We start from the raw sequence: 27997 nt of genomic DNA, 5'->3' as shown, positions 1-27997 counted from the left end.
GAAACTTCAGGCCTTTGGAGGCCTGGGACCAAAGGGTGTGAATTAAAGGAGGAAAAAGGAGGACTAGCCATCCATTTTTAAGTTTTTGTTTGTTTTTGACTTGTTAGGGGTCAAACCCAAGGTCTCATGCTTCTTCTTCTTCTTTTTCTCCTTCTCTTTCTTCTCCTCCTCCTCTTCCTTCTCCTTCTTCCTTCTGAGGGTCACTATATACCCCTGGTTGGCCTGGAACTCATATAGATTCACCTGCCTCTGTAATGACGAGATTAAAGAAATGTGCCACCAAACCTGTCAGGCCTCAGCCTGTGTCACTCTATCACTGACATGTATGTATCTCAACCTCATGTATAAACTACTGAGGAGGGAAATTTAAGATATCTTAAAAACAACCGCTTTCAAGCACACATAGTAAAGGTTACAGATGGCTTCAAGGCTAAGCCTTCTAGGAGGTCCTTTGTTCATTGAACGTATTCCTTTATTAACTAAGTCTTGAAACCACCCCTGGGTATCTGTTTGGTAAATGCTCCCGGACTCCAGGGTTGCAGGGCAACCTTGGGGAAGTTGTGGCCACTGGGGAAGCCAGGGTAGCTCATTTGGGTTCTTTGCCTCTCTGGGTTTGTTGTGAGGCCATTATGGACAGGTGGGTTGGGAAGGTACTAATATTACTGACTTGGTAGGAAGAAAGAAGACCACAGCAATTTGTCCAGGCCACCAAAAAATGGTGACTTGCCACAGAAGCTGTGGAAATAGTCACCTGAAGTGAGTCAGATGCAGTTCTTGAGGCCTGAGTGATGAGGTAGCCAACATCCGGCATGATGAGGATTCAGTCTGAGCCAGGAATCTTGTCCCAGACTTTGGGGTAAGTTCCAGAAGCTTGATAAAAAACCTTATTGGACAGGAGTGTGCACTGGTAGCTTCAGAAACCTCCACTTGGAAACTCTAGGGTTTCTTGTCCTTCAGCTTAGTCCAGATCTGTCTGCTACAGAGCCTGGTGGACCGTGCTAGAGGGCTGCCCTTACAGAGGATGTAAGTGGTCCAGAGTCCTGAAGGACACTAGTTCCAGCCCTGTCTGCAGATAGAGGCAGAGAGAGGGTCTAGGATTTCTTGCTGCAGGTAGATTTGCGCTGTGTGAGTATAGGGACGGGTCCTTTACTTATCTCTATGTGACCATTCGGTGCTCAATACATACTTGTTAAAACAAAGACTGGGTGTTTTGACTGGAGTTAAGCTTGCCGCACAGTGTGAACCTAGAGGGATTTAGGGAGGGCTTCCTGGAATGACGTCTTAACTGAGACTTTGGGACAGGAAGAGTAGCCAGCCCACACCGTCCTTTGCTTGGTTTTACGAGGGAAGAAACGACAATATACTTCCCAGAAAGTTTTCTAGATGCTAAACACTAGGGTCTCATCCCTTTATCCCCACCCTATAGTTCAGTAGCCAAGTCTTTGGAATTCCCAAGTCTCTAAACTCTCAGGGTCAAGATCCTGCTTGGATCTTTTTGGTAGGCGAAAGGCTCAGAAACGCTAGGCACACAGTAGATGCTCAGTAAACCAAACAGTGCCCCCATGAACTTTGACTTCGCCTGGCAACGTGGCAATATTTGCTCCCTAATGCCCGCCCCTGAGCACTCTTTATGCGAGGAACGATTCAGTTCTTCCTCTGGGAACCCACTGAGTGGCTCGTGCCTTAGGTTCACGATTGGTGGAGGCGGGCTTCTGGAGAAGGACTGAACTGCCGGGTTAATGTATTGAGTTAGGGACACGAATTAGCTAGGGGTAGCGGTCCGGCGTACCCCAAACAAAACCCGGCTGCTGAGACACAACTCCCGGTTCGGGCTGGACGGGTTTTTCTGTCGGAGGACGCGAGCGTGCGCGTTGCGCCTTTAAGGAGCCGAGCCAAGCCTATCACTGAGAGCTGGGAGTGCGCAGGTGCGGGGACCTGGGAACGGAGGGCGGTGATCCGGCTGCTGGACCCCGGCCTCTGAGGTCGGTCAGGTGAGCGAGGCGGGAATTTAAGGTGACTGTGGCTGTGCTCTTAGGAGAGGGATGTCAGCCTCCCACGACCTGGCCATCTGCCCCCATTTTCCGAGGGCCAGCCCTTCCACCCCAGCATCGCAAGGGTGAATGCAGATGGGTCCGAGATACAAACCTCCCTTCCTGTTCCATTTTCCCGCTTTCTCTTAAGGTGCGGGCACGGGGGAGGGGGAGGCCTGAGATGTTCCCAAGCCGGGTCTCCCTACTGGCTGGCTCGCTGCCAGCTTCCTTAAGCTTAGGAATAGAGTGAGGACTGAGTGGGATATGCATCCCATTTCTCTTCTTCCTCCGGATCCTCCGTGCTTGCACCAGCCGCGGTGCCTTTCTCCTAGAGCCAAGGTGGATTTGGTCCTCCACCCCACGCACTCCAACCCTGCTACCTTCTCCGCTCTAGAGCAGGACTACAACTAGCTTTTCTGGTACCGGGGAATCGCGGCACCGTTTTTGCGGATTCGTAGTCTCATCGATAGAAACATTTTAAAGCTCGGGAACCATGTTGTTAGAGTTTGAGAGAAAACTGGACAGGCAAGCTGTAAATCTCCGTGGCTGATGGCGAGGAAAGTCGTGCCCTTTGAGTTAGGATCAACACAGGCTCAGCAGTGGAAACTGCAAGCAACTGTGTGGAAGGGCTTCGAGCATCAGGGAGAGATATGTTCAGAATGTCCGGGACAAGCATGATTAGCTTTTTGAAATAGAGGTCAGAAAAGTGGGCAGACTTAACAGTGAAGATATGCAAGCAGCTGCCTCCAGGAAGGGACTTCGGGCTCTTATCTCGCTAAGTGGTTTATTCCCACCCTTACCTTACCAAGTCTTTAGGCACGTCGTCCTTGCTGAGAGGCAGTCTCCTGGCTAGGTGATTGACAAGCCCAGTTGGCTCAATTTTTAAAGACCACGCTTTAGCGCGAGGAAAAGCTTTCTTGGCTGGGGGGGGGGGTACTCAACAAAGACTACCAGCCTCTAGTTTCCTACCTTGCATGTAGTACTTGAAATCTTAAAGGAGGGAAATTATAATGCTTCCTGTTTTTTTTTCTTTCTTCCTTTTTTCTTTCTTTCGCTTTTATTTGTTTTGTTTTGTTTTTTGAGACAGGGTTTCTCCGTGTGCCGCTGACTAGAACTCTCTCCTGAGATCAGGTTGGCCTTGAACTCATAGACCCGCCTGCCCAGCAAACGTGAGCTTCCTTTTCTTAAAAAAAAAAAAAAATGCGTTGCCAGGGAGACAAGAGGCGGAGCCCGAAGCTCACGATGGGAGAGGGAGCCTTTTCTTCAAGCCTGTCTGGCTACCTAGCACTCCCAAATGACCTAGTTCCATGTCACCTCTCTTACCATGACCAGACTTCTGTACCTACCCTAAGATTTCTCTCCCTCCGCGAACATCAAATCTCCTTTGGGCTTCTGATGCCTTCGCATGTCCCAATTCCCTCTCCCTTTGGAGGAGCCAGGAAGCTGGTGGTCTAACAACTTCGACAGCCAGAGAAGGATTTAGCATCCCTGCTTACAGGGACTGGGGCTTTCCGGTTGCCGTAGAGATGCAGATAATGCTAGCTGCTGGGCTAAGCACACATAATTTACTCCCACACCCACAGACCTGTGGGGAGGCCAAATCAACCTAGTGGGGCTTATGAGGAGGGTCAAACGGCTGTGTGTGCAGGGGGTATGTTATTTTGAGCTTTTTTTTTTTTTTTTTAAAGTCCCAGGCTCTAGGTGTTTAAGAAAAGTAAGAGGAGAGCCTGGGACCTTGTAGACAACCTTTGCTTGACTCCCTGCTTAGGCGTCCCTCGTGGCTGGCTGCCACCAGCTGGTATTAAATACCAAATGTAACTGTAGTAGCTGACAAAGTAAGCAAGTACTAAGTGCCTGATTCTGTCCTAAGCTACTGAGAGAACATTACCCGTAGTACTGTCTTGATTGCCCCACAAGGTGGGTGTCCTGTTGATGTAGTTCTTGGAGGGGGTGATGTGAGACTTCCAGAAATGGCACCTTCCTGAGACACACCAAGTTTGACCTCAGAGGTTCTCAGAGTCACTGATTTTTTTTAACCCAGTTTTAACAACTTTTTTTTTTTAAATATATGTATGGGTGTTACATTTGGATGTCTGTCTGTGTACTGTGTGCATGCCTGGTATCTGTGGAGGTCAGAAGAGGATATAAAATCCCCTGAGGCTGGAGTTACAGATGTTTGTGAGCTGCCATGTGGGTGCTGGGAGTTGAACCGGATTCTGTGCGAGAGCAGCCAGTGCTCTTAACTGCTGAGCCATCTGTCCTGCCTCCATGACTAACTTCTTATGAATGCTTTTCTAATAGAGGGAATAAACTGGTACCAGTTTATTTTTCTAAAGTTAGGCTGTGTGGGCTGGGGATGAGGGAGATACAGTGTTCGAGCACTTGCCTGGAATGTGATAGGTGCTGGGTTTAATCCCTGCCATAGCTAAATAAGTAAATTAAGTTACTCTGGTCATCAGGGAGTTTTTGTTTTGTTTTGTTTTGTTTTGCTTTTTAGATTTATTTATTTATTATGTATTCAGTGTATCCCTGCAGGCCAGAAGAGGGCACCAAGTCTCATTACAGATGGTTGTGAGCACATGTGGTTGCTGGGACTTGAACTCAGGACCTTTGGAAGAGCAGGCAAAACTCTTCATCACTGAGCCATCTCTCCAGCCCCCATCAGGGAGTTTTTAGGATTTTCCAGGATTCTCTCCCTCCCTCCCACTTCCCTCCCCCTTCCCCCACCGTGTAAGCCAACAGGTAGATTGGTTTGTAAAGTAATTGTGGGCCCATGGCTTCTGAACCCTCTCACTATAGCATAGCTGGAATGCAGGGAGAAAGGCTGATGTTATATGGCGGCATATTTGCTTTTGCATTGGACCTACATCTCCGCTCTACTTGCTCTGAGCCCCTGGCCGGTTACCTACTCTGTGAGCTTCACCTTAGAAACTGTTTCTACATGGGAGGAAAGCAGTGATCCTTTGATAAAGTGATCCGCAGAGCCCAGAGTGTGGACTACCAGTATTGGGAAGAGCCATGGTCACTGACCACTACCTTGGATTACAGAAGCTATATTTAATTCAGATAAGCAACTCACACCCTCTACTTGAAAGTGAGTTTGGGCCAAGCAGAATAAACATTTTTCTTTTAGCTCAGAAAGGCCACTGAAGCTTTTATCGGCTCTAACCCATTTTCTACCTTGGCACCGAGAGAGCGAAATAGCCCTCCCTTTGAGTTTTAAAACTGATGGGCTGTGAGCTCTGTGGGGATCTGTATAGGGAGAGTGACTGTGGCCAAATCGTTTGTGCAACTGGAAGTACTTATGCAATTTTTTGCAAGAAGGAAAACCTGTCTTAGAGATGGTCTTGGTTCATAGATTGTGTGGCTGATACAGGCCTGTCCTAAGGGAATATGGATCACCTCTGGGTTTGGGAGGAAAAAATGATAAGTCTTTTATCCTGGGAGACTGATGAGCAGCTGAGAGAATACTCTTCACCAGTTTGTTCCTGGTTATTTTGGTGACCAGATCAGTTATTGTGCTCTGATTTCAAAAAGAAGGGCAGAGACCCCTTTAAAAGTCTTTACGAGCTGGGTGTGGTAGTGCAGACCTTTAATCCCAGCACTCAGAAGGTGAGGCAGGCAGGTCTCAGAGTTCAAGGCCAGCCTGGGCTACAGAGTGAGTTCTAGGACAGCTAATGCTACACGGAAACCCTGTCTCAAAAAACAAAAATGAAAAACAAGAATTAAGTTTGCAGTATACCAAGAAGCAAGGTCTACACGTTGTTTGTGTTTGCAGGGGGAGGGGGTACTGGTATGGGTGCTGAGCCTAAGGTCTCGTACATGTTAGGTAGATTCTCTACCACTGAGCTACATGCCCACCGTTTAAAAAATGTTAAAAAGTATTACATGTTTATTTGTACATATCTGTACACACATAGCACAGCACACAAGTGAGGTCAACTTTCGAGAATTGGCTCCCTTCCACCTCGCAGGTCCCGGGAATTGAGCCCAGGTTGTCAAAGTTTGGTGTCAGTTCAGATAGATACTGAACTATCTCTCCAGAACACAGAACACCTCCCCCACCAGCACTACCACATGTTGCTATTTTAAAAACTGGTGTAAACGTGTTTCAGATATGGCCAACAGCTGTGTGAGGCGGGCCTTCATGGGCAGTGTCATGGGACACCACTGGATAACTCGATAAGAACTCGAGAAAGCTGCCTGCTGGTGGCAGTACGTTTTCTTTCTGTTAAACTGTCTGCAGACCAAGAAACGGGGGTGCACAGAGGACGTGGCACAGTGAGGAAGGAGCATCAGAAATCTTCTCACACTTGTTTTGGCTGCGCCACTGGCTTTTTCCACTGCCGTGGGGGTGGGGTTGGCAGAAGAAGTGTTACACTGCATTCTGTGTACACTTAGAGCCGCTGGTGGGGAGGGCTCCACTGTAGCTCAGGGGTAAACTTCTTGCCTGGCTTTTGAACTTGCTTAGTATTAGATTATCTACCCTGGGAGAAAAAAGGCTCTGGGACACTTTTATCCATTGGGTGCAGAAAATGTGGTTCTGTCACGTTTGCTTAGCATGCTGGAAGCCCTGGGCTCCATCCCAGCACCACATAAACTAGGCATGGTGATGCATGCCTGTAATCCCAGCTCTGGTGAAGCAATGAAGGCCATCCTTGGCTGCATAGCAGGCTTGAGGCCCGTCTGAGTTCTATGGCACAACCAACCAGCCAAGCAGCAAGGGTTTTAAAAACAGCACTATGCCAACACTCCACTCCTGAGCCATCTGAATCAGGGAGATTCTGACATGGAACCAGGCTTTAAGAGTCTGAAAACTGGGTTTGGAACCCTTGACAATGGAAGACATTATTTCTGGGTAACTTTAGTGCATAATTCCAAGTTCCTCACTGAGTTTCCATGGTGATGGGATGGGGGTAGAAGTCTCAGCCAGGGTAACTTTGCCCCCCAGGAGTTGTCAATTTTGTTTTGTTTTGAGACCTTTCTGCTTATCACAGCTTGTGAAGAGCTTGAGCAGGTGAAGGCCAGGGATGCTGAAGGCAGGACAGCCAGCATTGCTCGTCTGGCCCCCATTGCCACTTACTAAGAATCCTGACATGGGCTTGCTTCTCATGACATGAAAGTGCTTCTAGCTGTTGAGTGCAACTGTCTCTTCACAGAAGAGCGTGCTGCTGTCGGGAGCCCTGTGCGTCAGGTCGTTGTCGCTGCTATGGCTGCATGGGCTTGATTGGCCGGGTGACCTCTGCAGTACCAAAGCGGAGCGCCCAGTCCTGGAAGGGGTGAACCGAGGTCCCTAACTGCTGCAGGTTGGGATCCTCCTCTTGTTAAGTAATTAGCTAGAATAGCAGCAGCTTTTGCCTGGGAGTTTTCCAGACGCTTTGGCTGTTGGCCAGGGAGGTTTGCTTTGTCATGTACCCAGGTTAGGAGCCCAGGGCTGCACACTTGAGAACTGAACACTAAGCTAAACCTGAGTATGTAGACTGCAGCACAGACCCCTTTATATAGCTTAAGCAGTTGGACAGTCCCTGAGCAGGGCAGGACATGGCAGGGGTAATGGTGTGGTGTGTGGCAGGGCTGTCTGACTGCTGGGCCAGCAGGTTGGTCTTCCCTGCTGTGCAGAGGGACTTCCGGTATGTGCCAGTCACTCCTTTGAACCTCCTCTGACATCATGTCATCTCCACACTAAAGTTCTGAGAGAATCAGTTCAAAGCCCAGTGGCTGGTTAGTAGCAGAGCAGAGATTTGAATCCAGGAAACTGAAGCACAAACCTGAACCTTTGAGGAGCACATGCAGACAGGGGGTAAGCCAGGGCTTAAAAGACAGAAGGCCAAGTGTGCCAAAGCCCTAGAGACGTGGAAGGATCTGGTGTGTCCACGGCTTGTGGAATAGTCCGTGAAAGTGGTGGACAGGTGGTGAGCGATTGAAAAGAATGACTCCTGAGAGATGAGCCTTGCACCTGATGCTAAAGAACCTTGCGAACCAAGGAGCAGAGGAAAAGAAAGCAGTGTGACCCTCTGGGTCTCAGCTGCCTCACTGACCTGCAGCCTCTACAGAGGTTCTGACAGTAATGTTCATTGTGTCGGTACTCATAGGATGGAGTGAGGGTGTAGCTTGTGTTGACACTGATATGTAGCCCTATGGTCCCGTGGCTCCTCCATGAGAGACAGTCTGGTGGCTGCAGGGACTTCTTTCTTCTGCGTCTGAGAGTGGGCTGTGTTTTGACTTCATGGTATACTGTTTGGAATTTACCAGGTGTCCACCAAGGGCACAGCACTGAGTCTTAAGTGTTTATAATAAGCCAAAGGCTATGATCTGGTTCATTCAGAAGTTTGGGGGGAGGGAGAATGAGTGGGGTGAACTGGGGACGCAGAGGAAACCCTAGCTGAGGATCTAACTTCCTTGTTCTACCAGAAGGAGCCACAAAGGAGATTTAACAGCGTCCTCTAGTAGAAAGAGGGACCAGTGGAGAAGAAGAGAAAGCCAGTGTGGTGTAGTCCGTAGAGGGAGGAGGGAGTTGGTCTCTTATCTCAGTCAGCCAAAGGGTCCAGCTTGGAGATGGGAGGTAGAAGTTCTGATGCCAAGAAAAATCCTCATTAATGGATTCATGAACATGCAATACATGCAGAACGTCCCATTCTGTCACATCCCCTGCTGTTTTCCATGCTGGTGGACAGGCAAGCTCCAGAAGCACCTGTGATTTGTTCTGTGTCTTCCCTGCTGTAGATTTTTGTAAGTGTTAGATAGGGGACTGTACAATCACCACTCTTAGCAGAGAGGTAGGATTTCATGAAATCAACACAAGTAATGCTTGAGAGCCTCCTGGCTGATGTGTTGAGACAGTGGCAGAATCTGATATTTTTAGATGTGTCAACAGTTCAAGACAAGGGATAAGTACCCCTTCAAGGGATGGAGGCAGGAAAATTAGAGGATTGAGGGACCCTTAAGAAATGAAACTGAGATACTTTTGGGAAAAAAAAATCCTCTTGATAACACCATGGTAACTAGAAGTTAACTGGGTAGACCCTTCATGCTACTAACAGTCTATGGTACTTTATTCTTTGTTCTAGGAATTAACACAGGGCTGTAATTAGAACAATGTGGGGGGGTTCTCTGTGTAGCTTTGAGTATCTTGGAACTCACTCTGAAGACTAGGCTGGCCTTGAACTCACAGAGGTCTGCCTGCCTCTGCCTCCTGAGTGCTGGGACTAAAGGTGTGTGTCACCACCACCCGACTACCGCCCACCCCGCTCTAAAACACAAATTTTATTTAGTGTTTGTTACTCTGTTTGCTTCTGTTTGAGACAGGGTCTCAAGTATCCCAGGCTGGCCTCAAACTTACTATGTAGCTAAAGATGACCTTGGTCTTCCTACCCTCCAGGCTGTGGTTGTAGTGGATACCATCTTACCACAGTGTACCAACTTTACACAGTGCCAGGGATGGAACCCAAAGCATTGTGTGTGCTGAGCTACATCCTAACCCCTTGCTTATACAAACATTTTATGTTTACTACGGGTACAGGTTACCAGCAGCAAACTCCTGTTTGCCGCATCTTAGTTGTTTTCTTTTTTTAATTAGTATACAAAGTAACAGAGTTCTTCAGCATTTTCTAGCATACTTTGTTTTGGTTGTTTTCCCTTTCTCTCTCTTATTTCCCTCTCCCTCCTGGCTTGTACCTTTTGCCCCCAGTAGTTAGATCGCATGTGTTCTGTTACTCTGTTTACTGGCCTTTCCTTAATACTTCTTTTTCCTCCCTCATGGTCACCTTTGTCATTTCATAACTCATTCCCTAATAGTTATACCTATATAAGAACTAGAACCTAGGACCTGCATATGAGAAAGGCTATGTGGCCTTTGGTCTTTGTCTTTCTGAACCTAGTTCTCAATGTAGTGTTTTCCAGTGTTAGCCACCAACTACGAAATTTTAAGTGTGGTTCTGTATTGTGTCTTCTTTCTTCAACTTCTTGTTCTTCTTCCGTCGTCTTCTTTTCCTGCTCCTTCTCCTCCTCCTTCACCTTCTTCCTCTTCCTACCCCTCTCTTTGACAAGAATCTCATCTTGTAGCCCAGACTATCCTTAAACATGATCCTCCTGCCTCAGCCTCCTGAATGCTGTAGGGTTCCAGGCAAACCCCATAAGGTCTAGTTTTTATGTCCCATTTCTTGTGTTCGTTACATTACTGAGACTTCCCGTGGGTAGGAGATTTGGGCTAGAAAGAGGGTACGGTCCAGCTAGACTTTGTGCCCTCCAAACCTTGCCACTGTTTATTTTGACAGGACTCTTCTCTGTGAAGTCGGCTTTGTTCCTACAATCAGAAATACTTTTGCCTGGCCATACCCCCTTTGCTGAAGACAAACCTCTTTAAATTCCTAGCTCTTTGAGAGCAAGTCTGGGCAACAGGAGAATGTTTTAGGGTGCTCAGTTTCCATTTTAGGCGTCTATCATAGCACACATGGGACTACTTTGGTTCCCTTTTAGTCCAGTAGAAAGTGCTTGCCAATATGATGCTCTCTCTGGCACTCTTCCTTGAGGGAGGAGGAGAGTTTGTAGTGTGATCCCCAGACCCTGAAGCTGAGGTACCACATGAGGAGCTGATCAAGTGGTGTTAGACTTCTGTTTTAAACAGATAGAGAGACTGGTTTGGATTTCAGTGGTTTTGTCTTATTTCAAACATGATTTCTAGGAGGTAGTTATCTTGGATTATCACAGCTCATATCTTGGCTCAAGAGTCTGATGTTTCTCACAAACTGGGCCTTGCCAGGACATGACCTTTGTCTTCTTAGACAGTAAGGGTTTTGAAAACTGCCATAGATGCACAAGCCCCCTTGTAGCTAAGTTCCTGGTTGTTCTGTCTAATTGGTCCTGTCCCTGCTAGTTGGATCTCCAGGGTTAGGTGGTAAGACTTTCTGTCCCTCCCTGATCCTCTGCCTGTGAGCACAGCCCAGCAGACTGAGCTGTCTTGTCCACGGTGTCACTAGAGTGACAGAATTGGGGGAGCAGCTGTGTCCCGACCAGTTCTTGAACAAGAACCCCCAGGGAAAACAGTCACTGGTGTTTTATGAACTTTCTCATCAGCCCTTTCTGAACCACAAAGGAGACAGGAAGTCATAGCTTAACCTTGGATGTGTGGTTACAGGTTGGAGAGACCTTATCAGTGTCTATCTTAGAGTACTGGACCTTGAGCATTAAAGACTAAAGTTCCCGCTGGTGTGTACTTGGCCTCTGCACTGTTACATAGGTCAGGAGGTGTGCCCCCCCACTCTGAATATAATCTTAATGTAGGCATTCTGATTACGTGCCTAATGTACGGAGATAGATTTTCATCCTAACAGTACTTGAATTTATATTTCTTCACGGAAGGCTTGGTTGCTCTCTTCATTAAGCCAATAGAACTTTTATTGATAATGTAAATATTCTATATTTCCACCATCTAGTCTCTGTGGTAGGCACAAGCCATGTGTGCTTGTGGCTGCTGTGTATAATATGACACATGGCTAGTGCAGTCAAGGAACCAAATTTTAATACCCCCTTCCATGTGCGTGTGTGCGTGCGTGTGTGTGTGTGTGTGTGTGCGTGTGTGTGTGTGTGTGTGACTAGATCAATGTCAGGTGTCTTTCTCTATTCTTTCCACCTGCCTAGCACTAGGTTTGCAAGCGTGTGCTCCCACGCCTGGCTTTTTACACAGGTGCCAGAGATCCAAACCCAGGTATTCGTATTTGTGTTTAAATTGCCACACACAACTAGCAGCTACTGAAGCAGAGCGTGCAGGACAGCTCTTTGCATTTGAGGAGTTTATATCGTATCTGTGATGAAATGGGGAGAAAGACTTCATACAGGTGCATGGTAGCAGTTCAAAAGTCACAAGACAGGATCCATTAGAAATCTTACTTTCTAGGACCGGAAAGATGGCTCAGCGGTTAAGAACACTAACTGCTCTTCCAGAGGACCCCAGTTCAATTCCCAGCACCCACATGGCAGCTCACAATTGTCTATAATTCCAGGGATTCCAACACCCTTACAGACATACATGCAGGCAAAACACCAGTGCACATACAATAAAAATAAAAGAAACAGAAATCTTTCTTCCACTCTCATCTCTGCTCCCAGCCTTCCAGTTTCTCTCCCCAGACCCAGCCATTATTTCCAGAACCATTTTATGCACATACAAGCATATCATATATGTTTCTCGTTCTCTCTTCAATGTAGAAGTCTTATTTCATCTACTGTCTGCTTTGATTTTGCTTGTTTACTTATTTTTTTTTCCAGACTGAGTTGCTACACAGCTCATACTAGCCTTGAACTCCCAATCCTCCCACTTCAGTTTTCTTGCTTTCTTCCCCCCCACCCCCAAGACAGGGTCTCTTTATGTAGCCCTGACCATCCCATAACTTGATCTATAGAGCAGACTGGCCTTGAACTTGGAGATCTGCTTGCCTCTGCCTCCCAAGTGCTAGGATTAAAGGCGTGCACCACCACAGGCTCAGAATCTGCTTCTGTTTTCTCAGTGATGGAATTATAGATGTGTACCACATGCCTGGCTGCTCTCCAGTCCTCTATTTCCTTTTCTTTTCTTTTTTAAAATTAACAATATACCTTATTGTTCTTTACCCATTGGGACAAATGGGACTGCCTCGGTATTTTAAAATGTATTTATGTGTATGAGAGTGTCAGCTGCATGTATACATGTGAACCATGTGTGTGTCTGATGCCCGTGGAAGATAGCAGAGGGTATCTGATCTGGTGGAACTTGAGTTACAGTTGTGAGCCCTCATGTGGGTTCTGGAAACTGAACCCTGGTCCTCTGCAAAGTGGCAACTGCTCTTAAGCACCAAGCTATCTCTCCAATCCCAAATAAATGTACTTTTTAAAAGACAAGATCTAAGTACCAGTGCTGGCTTGGAAATCACTGTGTAGACCAGGCTGGCTTCTTACTTACAGGGATCCACCTACCTCTGCTATCCAAGTGCTGGGATTAAAGACATGCATCACCTTGCGTAGTTGTGTGCCCCATTATTTTAATGTCTGATAATTTTAATTTGTACTTAATGGCTCTATTGAATCTTTTGTTGTTGTTGCTTTGTTTTGTTTCTCTGTGTAGCCCTGGCTGTTCTGAAACTCATTCTGTAGACCAGGCTGGCCTCAAACTCAGAGATCCGCTTGCCTCTGCCTCCCAAGTGCTGGAATTAAAGTCATGTACCACTGCTGTCCAGCTGTAGTCTTTTCAAAAGCTATGCCAGTATTTAGTCACCAGATCCCATGAAAGGGGGCATATGAGTTGCTTCCAGCCTTTCGTTATAGTATGTTGTAATAAATAACCTTGTATCAAGATTTTATATATGTTAAATAGAAAATAAGGGTGAACTCCTAAAAGAAAAGGGGCATTGTTAGGTCAAGGGAAGGGACACCTTACATTGCCACAGGTTTTGACAAGTTGCTGTCCATGGAGTTTGCTGATGAGTGTGCAAACTGGTCCAGGACGCAAGAGCATCTGTTTCTACACATCCTCACCACATAGTCCGTGGCTTCTTGGGTTTTTTACTGTTTTTGTTAGTGATGAGTGAGAACCTTAACCCAAGGACTTAGTCTTATTGTACAGGAGACTGAGCTTCTTTTCATGGGTTTAAGGACTGTTTCTATTTTCTTCCTGGAATGTTATCCAGGTCACTTACCCACTTACTTGTTGTTCTTGGTCTTTGGGGACTTTTTATGCTCTAAGGAAGTTGTCTGTTATGTGATATCTGTTGGCAAGTTTTGATTTTGTTTATGAAATCTCTTTCCAAGTGGACTTCAAAAGCAATTTTATGCAATCAACTTATTATTCTTATAATACTGATATAATTTATTTTTAGTGAAGTGTTTTGTTATGGCCTCTGTGGTTTATGTGTCTTAGAGTGACCTTCCCCGTGGAGACATTTTCAAATTGTGATTTCTTCTAGACTTTTCTTGATTCTGTTTTTCATGTTTAACGCTAACTTGCCTGGAATACTTTTGGGTTGAGTGGCCTAACTTTCCTGTCCCATCTTCTCACTTGGCTGTGAAGTTTTGCCAGCCCCCTTCTGTCCTTCTAGCCCAGTTTTTGAGCATTTAGCAACCGTGTTTACTGGCCACTCCTGTAGCAGGATTTCCTTCCTTTACCCACTAGTTATTTTTCTTTTTTTATTTCTTCCCCAAAATAGCATTTAGCTAAGCGCTCCTTGAGATGAGGAACAAGAATCTAGATCTTTATTTGAAGGTCTTTGTTAAGCTTTGTGCCCCAAGCATGCCTGCTTCTATCTGTTTGACCTCTCCTGCTGGTGACAATCAATCCATCTTGACCTCTCACCTGCTTTCATCTTAGACCTTTTAGCCCCGCCCTCTGTGCACTTTGGCCTACTAATTGGGGAGGTGGCTTGAGCTAGAGGCAGGACAATAAAGCTGTAGGAAATGCGCATTTTCCGAGTGCTGAGAGCCCTCTGCTCCACCACAGCCAGATTTGGCCATCTACCAACACATTCCTTATATGATTTAATGCTTTGTCATTTTATTTCTTGTGATTACAGAATCTCATTTTCAACTCCTGCCAAAGCCAGTAACGTTGGGAAAGAGTCTGCTTCTTGAAGAGTAAGTGTGCGCTTTTAATATATTAGATTATCTAAAACAGGAGCAGGCTTTCCTGAGGCTGGGCCACTCTGAAGTCCTGTCCCAGGCCCCCCATGCTGCATAGTCTCTAGGTCAGTGTGTGTTGTGGTGGGAAGGGATTAGTACTTGGGGCAAGGATTGTTATGGTAAAGGTAAAATGCTGCAGGCTCCCCGAGAAGCATAGCTGCAGAAATGGTGCAGGTCCCCAAGCAGAGGCAGTGGGCAGAAGGCCCTGAGACCATGCCGCAGGTTCCCGTGTGGTGGCAGGCAGCAGGCAGTGGGTACCGAGACCATGGCAGGCCATAAAGGCAGCCGGGTCCCAGGCAGGGAGCCCCCAAGTGGCTTGCCTGTGGGCCACAAGGCAGCGAGTCCCAAGCAGGGAGCCGCATTGTGGGTGAGAGACTGAGATGGATAGGCATTCCACAAGACCATGCCACGGGTCTCCAAAGGCATCTGGTCCCAGGCAGGGAGCCACACGGCCATGCAGAGTGAAGCTGGATATTTATTTAGTGGGTTATGGTAGGGAAGGGAGAAGGAGGAAAGAGGAGAGAGAGACAGAGACAGAGAAGGAGAGAAGTGGGGAGAAGGGAGAGACAGAAGCTGCCTCTTTGAGAGAGGGGGGTGGAAGGAAGGGACTTGGGCTGGAAGCTGAAGATGAAGATTGGCAGATCAGCTTGCCTAGGCAGACATGGGAGAGAGGGAGTGTGGCTTGTCTCTTAAAGGGACAGGACAGACCATCACAAGGATCTCCATAACTCCAGTATACAGTCCAAAAGTCTGTACCATTTTCAAAGACCATCAAGGAGCAGGGCTCTGATACAAAGGATATCTAGAAGGCAAGGCCACAGAGGAATGACAGTACTCTGCTGGGAAATGTATCACTGGAACTAGCCCTGGAGGCAGGGATGTGTGAGTTTATCAGTTAGCTATAGGGTAGCAAGATCAGAAGGGGACACAGTAGGAGGCACTGTGGTCAGGAGTGGGGCAGGAAGTTAGTTGGCTAGGGTGTAAGAAGATGTGGGGTGAGTCTGAGTCAGCACTGAGAAGTCAAATTGGGGCTATATGGGATGTTTTTTATTTCATCTGGTGGGTGTTTGTTCAGCTCAGCCCAATTCTTGCCTTGAACTGAGATGAGTCCTCCAGGAGCTGGTGTTGGAAGGATGGTTGATGTGTTGGAACAGCATTTACAGAAAGGGAGCACCAGGAGAAACAAGGGCCTGGTTCCAAGGGAGCATGTCTGACTGATTAACAGTTCTACATCTGATGTTGATTGCTCTTCCACCAAATACTAAACCAAACTGACCTAATTGATTGCTTGCAAGGGGCCATCTCAGTGTGACTCCCAGTGCTGTGTGGGTGTGACTCCCAGTGCCCGTGCTGTCCTGTGTGGGTGTGACTCCTAGTGCTGTGTGGTCCCGTATTGGTACTCCTGTCTACATGTGACTATTGAGTGCTTGAAAGGCAGCTGTTGTAATTAAGAAGTGAACTTTGAATTTATGGTACTGAACATTGAACTTAGGGATTCATATGTGCTAGGCAAGCACTCTGTCGCAGAACTGTATCTCCAGAAGTTATTTTGGTTTAAACATCAGTATTTAGACTTAGACAGTTGACCCGAGTGCCAGTATCTTTCACCAATATTCACCTGGTGTGCTGAACAAGTGAGAAGAGTGGAAGTTATGTAGAATTGAGGAGGCTGCGTGAATGGAGGAACTGTCAGTAAAAGTCAGTGACTCCGAAGAAACAGGAAGAAATATGTTTGAGGCATCGTGGGACCTTAGTGTCATAGGTGGTCAGGCAGGCAGTAGAAAAATCTAGAAGGAAATCTTGTCATGTACCTTGGTATTTATAATTCCTGTAGGAGAGAGTGGTCGAGAGTGGAGGTGAGGGAAGAGTCAGGAGAGCACTATGACAATAACGGGGGAGTGGGTCACGTAAAACGCCTCTACAGTTATCCAGGGAACAATTGAGGAGAGTACACTGGGGTACCCCAGCCAAGATGCTCAGCCATGGCTCACTTCAACAGCAAGGCTGTTGAAACCTCAAGTTACAGAGCAGGAATGAGCGGAACCACAGTTGAGGAGATAAGATGACCACAAAGAAAGTGGAGGAGAGCAACCAGGGCTGTTCTAGCTGTTGACCTTCAGTGATAGTTTTGAAGAATCAGATTCTTTTCAGGAGCTAGTTCAGAAGTCTGTGGAGATGCAGCACTGTTGGTCAGTGGAAACATTGCACTCAAATTTCAGGAACATGGCATTTTTCTTTCTCTATATTTCTTTCTCTATAGTGTTTTAGTCACCAGAACCACCATTACCACCCCCCAGCCTTCTGAATTTGACTTACTCTACCACTGACCCATGTCCTCAGCAAAACAAAAACCACTAAATTTATTTTAGACAAGATCTTGCTAAGTTGCCCAGACTGGCCTGGAATGTGTTACTTAGCCTAGGAAGCCCTTCAACTAGTGATCCTTCTGCCTTGCCTCCCAAGGAGCTGGAATTACAGGCCTGTGCCATGAGGCCTGGCTAAAATTAGTATTTTTCAGGGCTAGAGAGATGGCTCAGCACTTAAGAGTACTTATTGCTCTTGCAAAGACCCAGGTTCAGTTCCCTGCACCCACATGGTGACTCAACGCCATCTGTAGCTCAAATTCCAGGGAATCTAACCCCCCTTTACTGGCCTCAGTAAGCACTGCATCCATGTGGTACACAAGCGTACATGCAGGCAAAATACCCATACACACAAAATAAAAATAATAGTATTTTTCTAGTGGCAAACTTTATGGGGATAATTTTTACATTGTATAACTAAAGAAACATAAATAGCATGTTGGAGAAGGGAGCTGCTTGTTCGTCCTGGCCTCCTGCTGACTGAGGTTTTCTGTCCTGCCCATTTCCTGCAATTGTTAAGTCCCAAAGAAATAATACAGAGGTCTATATTAGTTATAAACTGATTGGCCCATTAGCTCAGGCTTCTTATTAACTCGTATAACTTATATTAGCCTATTACTCTAGTATATGTTAGCCACATAGCTCGGTACCTTTTTCAGTGAGGTACATCTTGCTTCTTCTGTGGATGGATCAGGGCTGCAGAGGAATGGGCTTCCTTCCTCCCAGAATTTTCTTGTTCTCATTGACCCGCCTCTACTTCCTGTCTGGTTGTCCCATCTATACTTCCTGCCTAGCTACTAGCCAATCAGCATTTATTTAAAATATAATTGACAGAATATAGATGATTGTCCCACACCAGCCACCCAGAACCAAAATAATCACACAGAAACTATATTAATTAAAACACTGCTTGGCCCATTAGCTCTAGCTTCTTTTTATATGTGTGTGTGTGTGTGTGTGTGTGTGTGTGTGTGTGTGTATACATTTTTTTATTGATATTAACTGAGCTCTACATTTTCTCTGCTCCCCTCCCTGCCTCTCCCCCCTCCCTTCAATCATCCTCCAAGGTTCCCATGCTCCCAATTTACTAAGGAGTTCTTATCTTTTTCTACTTTCTACTTCCCATGTAGATTATATCTATGTCAGTCTCTCTTAGTGTCTGCATTGTTGTCTAAGTTCTCTGGGATTTTGGTTTGTAGACTGGCTTTCTTTGCTATATGTTTAAAAACCACCTATGAGTGAGTACATGTGATAATTGTCTTTCTGTATCTGGGTTACCACACTCAAAATACTGTTTTCTAGCTCCTTCTATTTTCCTGCAAAATTCAAGCTGTCATTATTTTTTTCTGCTGTGTAGTACTCCATTGTGTAAATGTACCACATTTTTCTTATCCATTCTTCGGTCAAGGGGCATTTAGGTTTTTCCAGGTTCTGGCTATGACAAACAAAGCTGCTATGAACATAGTTAAGCACATGTCCTTGTGTCACTATTGAGCATCCTTTGGATATAGACCCAAAAGTGGTATTACTGGGTCTTGAGGAAGATTGTTTCCTAATTTTCTGAGAAATCACTGCACTGACATCCAAAGGGGTTGTACCAGCTTGCATTCCCACCAGCAATGCAGAAGTGTTCATTTTCCCCACAACCTCTCCAGCATAAGCTGTCATCAGTGTTTTTTATCTTGGTCATTCTTTCAGGTTTAAGATGGAATCTTAGAGTTGTTTTGATTTGCATTTCTCTGTTGACTAGGGATGTTGAACATTTCCTTACGTGTCTTTCGGCCATTTTAGATTCCTCTGTTGAGAGTTCTCTGTCTAGGTCTGTACTCCATTTTTTTTTATTGGATTATGTGATCTTTTGATGTCCAATTTCTTGAGTTCTTTGTATATTTTGGAGATCAGACCTCTGTCTGATGTGGGGTTAGTGAAGATCTTTTCCCATTGTGTAGGCTGTCGTTTTGTCTTGTTGACCGACCGTGTCCTTTGCTTTACAGAAGCTTTTCAGTTTCAAAAGTTCCCATTTATTAATTGTTTCTCTCAGTGTCTGTGCTGCTAGGGTTCTATTTAGGAAGTAGTTCCCTGTGCCAATGAGTTCAAGTGTACTTCCCACTTTCTCTTATATAAGGTTCAGTGTGGCTGGCTTTGTGTTGAGGTCTTTGATCCATTTGGACTTGAGTTTTGTGCATGGTGATAAATATGGGCCTATTTTCATTCTTCTACATTTTGATATCCAGTTATGCCAGCACCACTTGTTAAATGTTTTTTTTTTCATTTGGTATTTTTTGCTTCTTTATCAAAGATCAGGTGTTTGAAGATGTGTAGATTGATATCCAGGTCTTCTATTCGATTCCATTGGTCTTCCTGTCTGTTCTTATGCCAATACCAGGCTGTTTTTAGTAATGTAGCTCTGTAGTAGAGTTTGAAGTCAAAGATTGTGATGCCTCCAGAAGTTCTTTTATTGTACAGGATTGTTTTGGCTATCCTGGGTTTTTGCTTTTCCGTATGAAGTTGAGTACTGTTCTTTTGAGGTCTTTAAAGAATTTTGCTGGGATTTTGATGGGCATTGTGCTGAATCTGTAGCTCTAGCTTCTTATTGACTAACTTTTATATTAGTTTAGCCCATTTCTATTAATTTGTATATCATCACATGGCAGTGGCTTACCGTCAAAGATTCGTCATGTCTGACTCTGGCGGCTCCATGGTGTCTCTCTGACTTTGCCTTCTTCCTCCCAGCATTCAGTTTCATCTTCTCCACCTACCTAAGTTCTGCTCTATCAAACAGTCCAAGGCAGTTTCTTTATTCATTAACCAAGAAAAGCAACACAGAGACAGAAGGACCTCCCACACCAGCAGCACTGAATAGTTTTAGAAACATACCAGCAGGAATAAGGAATGAACAAGATTGGTAACTTGTCAAAGTTGTTATTGTATTAGCATGTGTTGATATAGTTCTATAGAAATATAGTGGGTATCTATGGAGTCACTGAATTGGGAGTCTTATGCATAACTGATGCCTAGTGCATGCATGCCTGGAAAACACTGCATGAGAGAGGCAGAGACATGCAGTAGGGAGACCTACAGGGTTGAGTGAGGGTTCAGGTCGTGCTACTTACCGACCAGGTAACCTTGGGAGGTGTTCTTATTGACCTCGTTAAGTTTCAGTGGGAGGTGTGTTTCTCATCTCATTATGTTATGAAAGAGAAAATGGGAAGATGGATGTTAATCACTGCACAGGGCTGGCACAGGGGAGTTACTGATGCATGAATACTGTTCTTACATCTGACTGTGATGGTGGTGACCACAGTTGTTTTTTGTTGTAAAAGGCATTATTGCTTTGTACAGACCAAGACTTTAGTTGGGAAATTTGATGAATGTCAGCATGTCCAACCTTGTGACGTGGTGATGGTACTGTTACTGCAAATGTGTAGACCATAGCCGTAAATGTCTTGGGATTCATTGGGCAGGTTGGACATGCTAGAAGGCAGGAGTCAGTGAAAGTGTTTGTATATTCTGTTTGCTCTTGTATTTTGCCCTATGCCCTGAAGAGTAACATATCATCATCAGGATTCTCAGCATTCAAGATCAGGGGCTTTAAAGGGCTCTGAAATGCCATGCCTGATCTCTAACCCCAGATTACACTTGATTTCCCTTGATCAAGACTTAACTTGATCCAGATGCAAGTTTCATCTGGATCTACTTATCTATCCTGTCTAGTTCCTCTCCATTCTTGTTTATAATGATAAAGACCTTGGACATGTAGCTACAGTATTAACATGTGGCAGCGGATGCTGACTAGTGGGCTCTGTATGACTCGGAATGACTCCCCTCGCTGCGGAATGGTCAACTCTTCCTTCTTCTCTTCCTTATTTTGTTTGTTGTTTGTTTGTTTAATATAGAGAATAAATTTCTTACTAGCTGATTACATTGAAAGTCAAACAAAGGGAAAGGCGTATATTGAGGGAGAGCCACACCAGCTCCTGTCCTGATGTTCCCTCCCTTCAGCCTGTGTTGCAGGCTCCTGGGGCCTCTACTTTATCTCCTAGATTAGTGAAAAGAGTAAATCAAACAACGAGCATTAGCGAATCAAGAGCTTGTCGAGGTGCCACTTTATAGCTTCTGGGGAGCTGTAAATAGGATGTGAGGCTTATGGAAGGCTAGCTAGATCCTCTTCCTTGATTGCCTGTCATAATTTTAGAAATGTTAAGTCACCAGATTAGGAATGGGCAGAAGAGACGATGAGAGTCTCACAGCAAAATGTATAGAGAAGCTGGTGGCTGGAACGTCCCTAAGTCTAGTGCCCCTCAGTCTGTGCCTATGCCCCTCCATGCAGCAGCTCACATATCACATCCTCAGAACCAAACGTCACCTGCGCAGCATTTTCTTCTGTTTTCTTGCAGCACCAGGGAGCAAGCCCCAGGACCTAAGGCATGAAAGACTAGAACACTAGCCCTGAGCTACAATGTTTTTCTACAGGCTCTAGTGTTTTTCCTTAAATCAGTGTCTTTTTACTTAAATTTATTCTGAAAATTAAGATACATCCCTAGAACAATTAAATGTATTATCAAGAGCCACTGAATGGTTCAGTGGTTGGACTGCCACTCCCGATGACCTGAATTTGAGCCCCAGAACCCACACAGTGGAAGGAGAGAACTGGGTTCTCTAACCTCCACATGTATGTTGTGGCGTGTCCTCACCTAATGGCATGCTCACATACACTTGCACATACAATCTGTTAGAATGAATGATGGGAACTGTGTTACTGACTAGCTAAACACTTCCAGGAGTTCCTAGGAGCAGATACGATGTCCTCAGAGATGCTCTCTGACCTTGTCAGGACTTGAACAGCAGAGATAAGTTTCTTAGTGAGTGTTGGCATTAACCAGAGCCCTATGCCCCTAAAGCCTGGCTTAATGTTCCCCCATTCCCAAGCCACCAAGCACTATCCTTTGTATGGGGCCATAGTCTAGAGAATTTCAGGCAACACCCTTGTGTGGTTTTCTAAGTTTGGGTCATTAGTAGTTCCTTGTTCTTAAAGTTTTGGTTTTTCTGTCTCCAGCCTACCCCCAGGCACAATGAATGTACCAGCAGGGTAGGGGACCCACCTTCCGAAGGAAAGCAAGGCAAGTCCTTTGTAAGTGAAGGATAGTGCAGAGATGTGAACAGTTATCCGCTCTTTGTCTAAATCAGCGCTTCTCAACCTTCTTAATGCATCAACCCTTTAATGCAGCTCATGTAGTGGTGACCCCCACCATAAAATTACTCCTTTGCTCTTCATAACTGTAATGTTGCTGCTGTTACAAGTTGTAATGCAAATATCTGATATGCAGGATATCTGGTAAGTGAGCCCTGTGGAAGGGGTCGCGACCCACAGGTTGAGGACCACTGGTCTAAGCCATGGCAGTCCGAAAGCTTAGCTTTCTCAGTGAGGGCAAGTGTGTGGGTTCTCTGGGAAGCCTGAATCTTGTTAAAGTGGTCCTGCTGTACAAAAGTTCCTTCTGCTCGGAAGATGAATTCCGATAGAAATTTCCTCCAAAGTGGGATGTCCCCAGCAGATCCAGGCAGAGGAAGGGTTTTTCTCTCTCTGTGTTAGCCTACCATCTCTAGTGCCAGAGCTTGTGATGTACCTGACCTTGGGTATGAAATGTTCTAAATCCTAGACTGATGGGACATTGGGTAATTAGCTTCCCAGCTCAGGAGTCTGAATCACAGTGGCTCGCTGCGCTTTCTAAGGGCATCCTGTGGTATAGAAGAGTCATCTTGAAGCTGAATTTTTGCAGCCATCAGCTCATTCGAGATCCACAACCCCCGCCTGCAGATTTATGCGTGCCTGTTTTTTGCAGATTGTGCCGGCAATTCTTTTTTTAACCCCCAGTGTTGAACTGGAACCCAGAGCCCTAGGTGTGCTAGGCAGGTGTTCTGTCACTGGGCCACATGCCTTTCTCCAGCTTTTGTACCTTGAATTTAAGAGACAGCTCCTCCAGGGAGCTTTGCGATTACTTAACTTTCAGGGGGCAATGTCAGTCTCTTGTAGCATTACAGGTAATGATTTTCCTTCCCTAAAACATGTTACGTGGGATTAATCCCAACTTGTAACTTTGCTTTTCTCTAGTCTGGTTGTACTTTGTGTGTGCCTTGTGCTATTCTAGGCACTAAGAAAGAACATAAGTGATTATTCTTGTCTTATGGAGTGTGCTTCTAGAAGAGAGATAGGCCAGCTACTGAAGGATGCTGGGAAAACCGCTTCTAGTGACTAAGCAGCTAAGAGGACAGTCAGATGAGTAGAACAGGGTTACATCCTCTCTGCCTCAGTGCTTTCATCTGTGAAATGGATACAATTCCTCTCTTGATTAGTTATATTTTTAATTTTATGTGTATGAGTGTTTTGCACATGCATATATGTAAGTATGTCAAGTTCATGCCTGGTGCCTGAGGAAGGCAGAAGAGGGCATCAGATCCCCTGGAACTTGAAAACTGAGAACCCAACCCAGGTCCTCTTTAAGAGCAGCAAGTGCTCTAACTACTGGACCATCTCTCCAGCCCCTCATTTGGTTATTATAAGGTGCTTGCCTATAATTTCAGCATTCAAGAAACTGAGGCAGGAGGACTGTGAGTTCCAGGCCAACCTGGGTTACATAGTGAGTTTCAAGCCAGCCTAGATTATATAACCAATCAATGAAAATAAAATATCGTAAATCTATAGAAAACTTGAGGGAATAATATGTCATAGTTAACATTTCACATACATTACTTTTTCTTTCCTGAGCTTTTCAAAGTGAGTAGTGGATCCCAGTCTATACACGCCCCCTCAAAGCCTGGACGAGCTTCCCCTCGGCATGACATCCTGCATTGTCCACAACTACAGTTTTGTCAAATGTTCAAGAATGGCAGCACTGTGCATCCTAGGTCCGTCTGATACCCGCTGGGTACTCAGATTTCTCCAGTCATCCCGGCAATGTACCCTGTAGTTTTGATTTTCCCTTTCTGTGGCCCCCAGTCCTCCAAAGTCTGCCTCCTCACATCTAGTTGCTACATTTGTTTTGTTTTTCTCGGCCTCATTCAGGATCTTTGTCCTTTCTGAGTCTTCCTCTTTTCCCCTGGGATGGCTTCAGTACTGTGCGCATGTCTCCTTAGCTCTCATTCAGGATCCTTTCCCTTCCTGCGTCTTCCTTTTTCCCCCTGAGAGGGCTTCAGTACTGTTCTCTCTCCTCAGCCTCTGCAGGTGTCAACCAGCCTTAGAGAGCAGGATGGATCTCGATGTAGTGAACATGTTTGTGATCGCGGGTGGAACCCTGGCCATTCCAATCCTGGCGTTCGTCGCTTCTTTTCTCCTGTGGCCTTCAGCGCTGATAAGAATCTATTATTGGTAAGTCAGCGGTATACTGAAGGTTTATAAAGTACCTTAGTATCCTCATCCCCACTTTCTCCTGGTCACTGGTACTCGTCATTGTGTCATGAGATACTTCAAACTCAGAAAAGTTGAAGGACATCTTGTTTAGAAATCTTTTAAATTTAAAAAAAAAAATTTTATGTGTCTGGGTGTTTTGCCTGTGTGCATGTCTTGCTTGACAGCTAGAGGCCAGAACAGGGTGTTGGGTGCCCTGAACTTGGAGTTCCAGACTGTTGTAAGATGCCATGTTTGTGATCCCCCTGAGACAGCAGTGAGTGCTCTTAACCACGGAGCCATCTCTCCAGCCCCTCTTTGGGATTTTAAATGTGTTCTTTAACTGGCAGTTACTTCAAAGCAGGGACACTGTCTCGAGTTCCTGACAGCATGCTTGCCCTCAGGACACTCAGTCTCCCAAGGCCTGGTGTGCTCTCCTAGCCACCAGCTGCAGTGATGTCACTGAGACGTGCAGCAGAAGCTCAGAGACACTCAGTGCCAAGTGCACATGTGGCACTGAATGCTGTAAGATTTACCTGTTTTGTTTGGGTTTCAAGAAAGGATCTCAGTAAGAAGCTGTGGCTAGCCTAGGATTCTATCAGGCTGGCCTTGAATTCACAGAAATCTGCCTGCCTCTGCTCTGGGAGAGCTAGGATTGAAAGCGTGGGCCAGCACAGCCGTTTGGTTTTTGGTGTTTTGAAATAAGAACCTATAGCACAGGCTTGCCGCAAATCTACTATGAAGATGGCTTCAGATCCTCACTCCACCTCCCAGATCCTGGGATTACAGAAGTGTAACACAGGCTAGCCACAGATTTACTATGAAGATGACTCCAGATCCTTCCTCTTCCACCTCCCAAATCCTGGGATTACAGGAGTGTAGCACAGGCTAGCCACAGATTTACTATGATGATGACTCCAGATCTTCCCAAATCCTGGGATTACAGGAAGGTGCCAGCATGTTCAGCCTTGCCCTAGAATTGTTAATTAGTGAGGTGAAAGAGACAAATGAAGCTTCCAAATATCTGCCATTCTCACCACCTTCATCCCAGCCCTATCTCGGTATCATCTGTATTTTTCTCAGAGTTAAGACAGTAAATCTGCGCCTTTAATCCCAGCACTTGGGAGGCAGAGACAGGCAAATCTTTGTGAGTTCAAGGCCAGCCTGGTCTACAAGAGCTAGTTCCAGGACAGGCTCCAAAGCTACAGAGAAACCCTGTCTCAAAAAAACAGAAAACAAACAGACAAAAAAAAAAGGACATTAAATCTGTGTTTTAGGTGTTGTTTTAAATTTTGTATTTATTATTACTGGGGAGACTTTTATGCCACAGCTCATGTGTGGAGGTCAGAGGACAATTTGTGGAATTGTGAGTTCTATTGTTGTTACTGTTTTGAGATAGTGTCTCATGTAGCCCCAGCGGGTCTAGTACTCCCTGCATAGCCAACCCAGATCTGGAACTCAGGATCCCATTTCTGCTGCCCAAGTTCTGGGCTTGCAGGTATAAGCCACTACACCTGGCCTTTAAACTGTTTATTTACAAAGTGATATAAATAGCTTCACTATAACATGAAAGATTTGCCGTGAAAAGTAACTAAATGTAAAAAAGTAAAAATAAACACAGTTGCCTTAAATCGTTTTACTAAGCATTAGCCTATCTATTGTTGCCTATTAAAGAATTGAAGCCAGGGCCTGTACATACCAGACAGGGCTCTAGCGCTGACCTGTATTCCTAACTCTTAAAAAGGTTAGCACTTGGAAAGAAAATGCTATGCTTCATTGATTTTTCTTTTCTGTGCCACTGCCCACTTATGAAATACAGTATTTTCCCCCACCCCCCTCATGATGAAATGAATACTGGGTCCTCTCCATACTGTAGATAAACCCAGGGAGATTTATTTGGGCCTTGGGCAGTTAGAGGGAACTTGCGCATGTGGACCGGGACGCTGGTGCCCTCTCTCTGCCCTTCTTTCTGGCTCCCTTTTGTTTCACTGGCGTGTGGAATTTTCCACCAGCTGCTCGGGCTCCAAGCCTTGGAAAGCAGCAAAGAGAATAAAGCAGTTTATGATCTTTCATTCTCTCTGCCTTTTCTACGTGGGTGGGGCTGTCTCCCCTTCAGCGGTCCACCCAGGACCCACCTCTGCATTGACAAATCAGACCTTTCACTGCCTAAATGCCACTGTCGGTGCAGCGTTGCTGAGGCTCCTGGGTAGTTCTGGACTTGGAGAGGTCAGAGCCAGGTCTCCACTTCGTGACCCTGCCAAGGACCTTGCTCTTCCATACACAAACGCCATCGTTGCTAAACAATTGAAGTTAAAACAGAGAACACAGTTTACAGACGTGGACCGTAACCATGGATATGCTGCATGCTGATGTGTGGTTCCACCCATTGTGGGCGAGAACCAGCCTCAATGCCGTGGTAGTCTCCCGAACCCCAAGTTCCCTGGACTCTCAAAGAGCACATTTTCAGAACCGGTATCAGAGTCATTTTAATTTTTTTGTTTGTTTTTCAAAGAGAAGAAAGACCTTCTTAGCAAATGTTTTACCAAGCTCTAGTGGACGTTCATTATAAGAAAGCGCACGGTTGGGTGGTTTTATTGTATTTATTGTACTGTCGCAACCACTCCGTCATCCTAGATCTTTCCCACCTCCCCAAAGTTCACACTATGTAAACTTGTGATCCTCTTGCCTTAGCTTTCCCAGTGCTGGAATTACAGGCTTATCCCACCATGGCACCGATGTTGAGGGTGATCTCATGTTCCTCGTGCCCTGGCCTGGGTCTGTACCTCCCAAACCCCTGTTGAGGGTTCAGCCCCAGTGGAGTGGTGTGAACAGATCTGTGAGAAGGCGAGGTTAATGCAGTTCTGCTGAAACTGACTCACTACTACATGGAGTTTGTCACTGTAAATCAAGGCAGTACCTTGTACTTTATGATTTTGGTACATGGCCACTTGCCGTTTGGCTTTCTGCTTGACTTGAAGCAGCAGAAAGCCTTGACCAAAAGCCAAGCAGAAGTCACAGCATAGGCTTGGACTTCCCAGCCTCTGGAGCAGTGTTTCTCAACCTTCCTGACGCAGCGACCCTTTAATACAGTTCCTCATGTTGTGGTGACTGCCAGCCGTGAAATTATCTTCACTGTTGCTTCATCACTGTAATTCTACTACTGTTATGAATTATAAAGTAAATATCCAAATTTTTAGATAATTAGAATGAATAGGTGGATTTGGGGTCTGGGTAGGGAGATGGTCCAGTTGGTTCAGTTCTTGCCACACAAGAATAAACACCTGAGTATGGATCTCTAGCATCCACAGAAACAAAAACACACAAACAAACAAACAAAAAACTGGGTGAAGCATCAGACATCTGTAATCCCAGGTCTGGGAAGCAGAGATGGGAAGATCCCTTGGGGCTTATTGGCCATCATTCTAGTGACATCAGTGAGCATCATAGTCAATGAGAGGCCCTGTCTTTTTAAAAATAAGGAGGAAAAACAATTGAGGAAGACAACTGGTACATTTGTACATGTGTACACACACATACATGTGTACACACACACCAGAAGTAAATTTGGCTAAGTTGCTGCA

At 45.6% G+C, this 27997-nt stretch overlaps 1 protein-coding gene across 6 annotated transcripts in view; it reads left to right on the top strand.

Moving 5' to 3' along the window:
• The first annotated feature begins 1656 nt into the window (after positions 1–1656).
• Positions 1657–27997, top strand: part of Abhd6 (abhydrolase domain containing 6, acylglycerol lipase) — a 49895-nt gene continuing 23554 nt past the window's right edge. Inside the window, exons 1-3 of one of the 6 annotated variants that reach the window (XM_048421378.3) lie at positions 1658–1991; positions 14567–14627; positions 24246–24398. In XM_048421378.3, the coding sequence (XP_048277335.2) occupies positions 24280–24398 (119 nt within the window). In that variant the 5' untranslated portion in view covers positions 1658–1991; positions 14567–14627; positions 24246–24279. Of the gene's footprint in view, positions 1992–3133; positions 3200–14444; positions 14628–24245; positions 24399–27997 lie in introns of those variants that run through there. The other 5 variants (XM_048421381.3, XM_048421382.3, XM_048421383.3 and 2 more) reach the window with 5 other exon arrangements.

Source organism: Myodes glareolus, chromosome 5 (genome assembly GCF_982192425.1).
Source record: "Myodes glareolus chromosome 5, mMyoGla1.1, whole genome shotgun sequence".
Taxonomy (NCBI): Eukaryota; Metazoa; Chordata; class Mammalia; order Rodentia; family Cricetidae; genus Myodes; species Myodes glareolus.
Note: the sequence above shows the minus strand (reverse complement) of the source record. Positions and strands in the feature narration are given on the sequence as shown.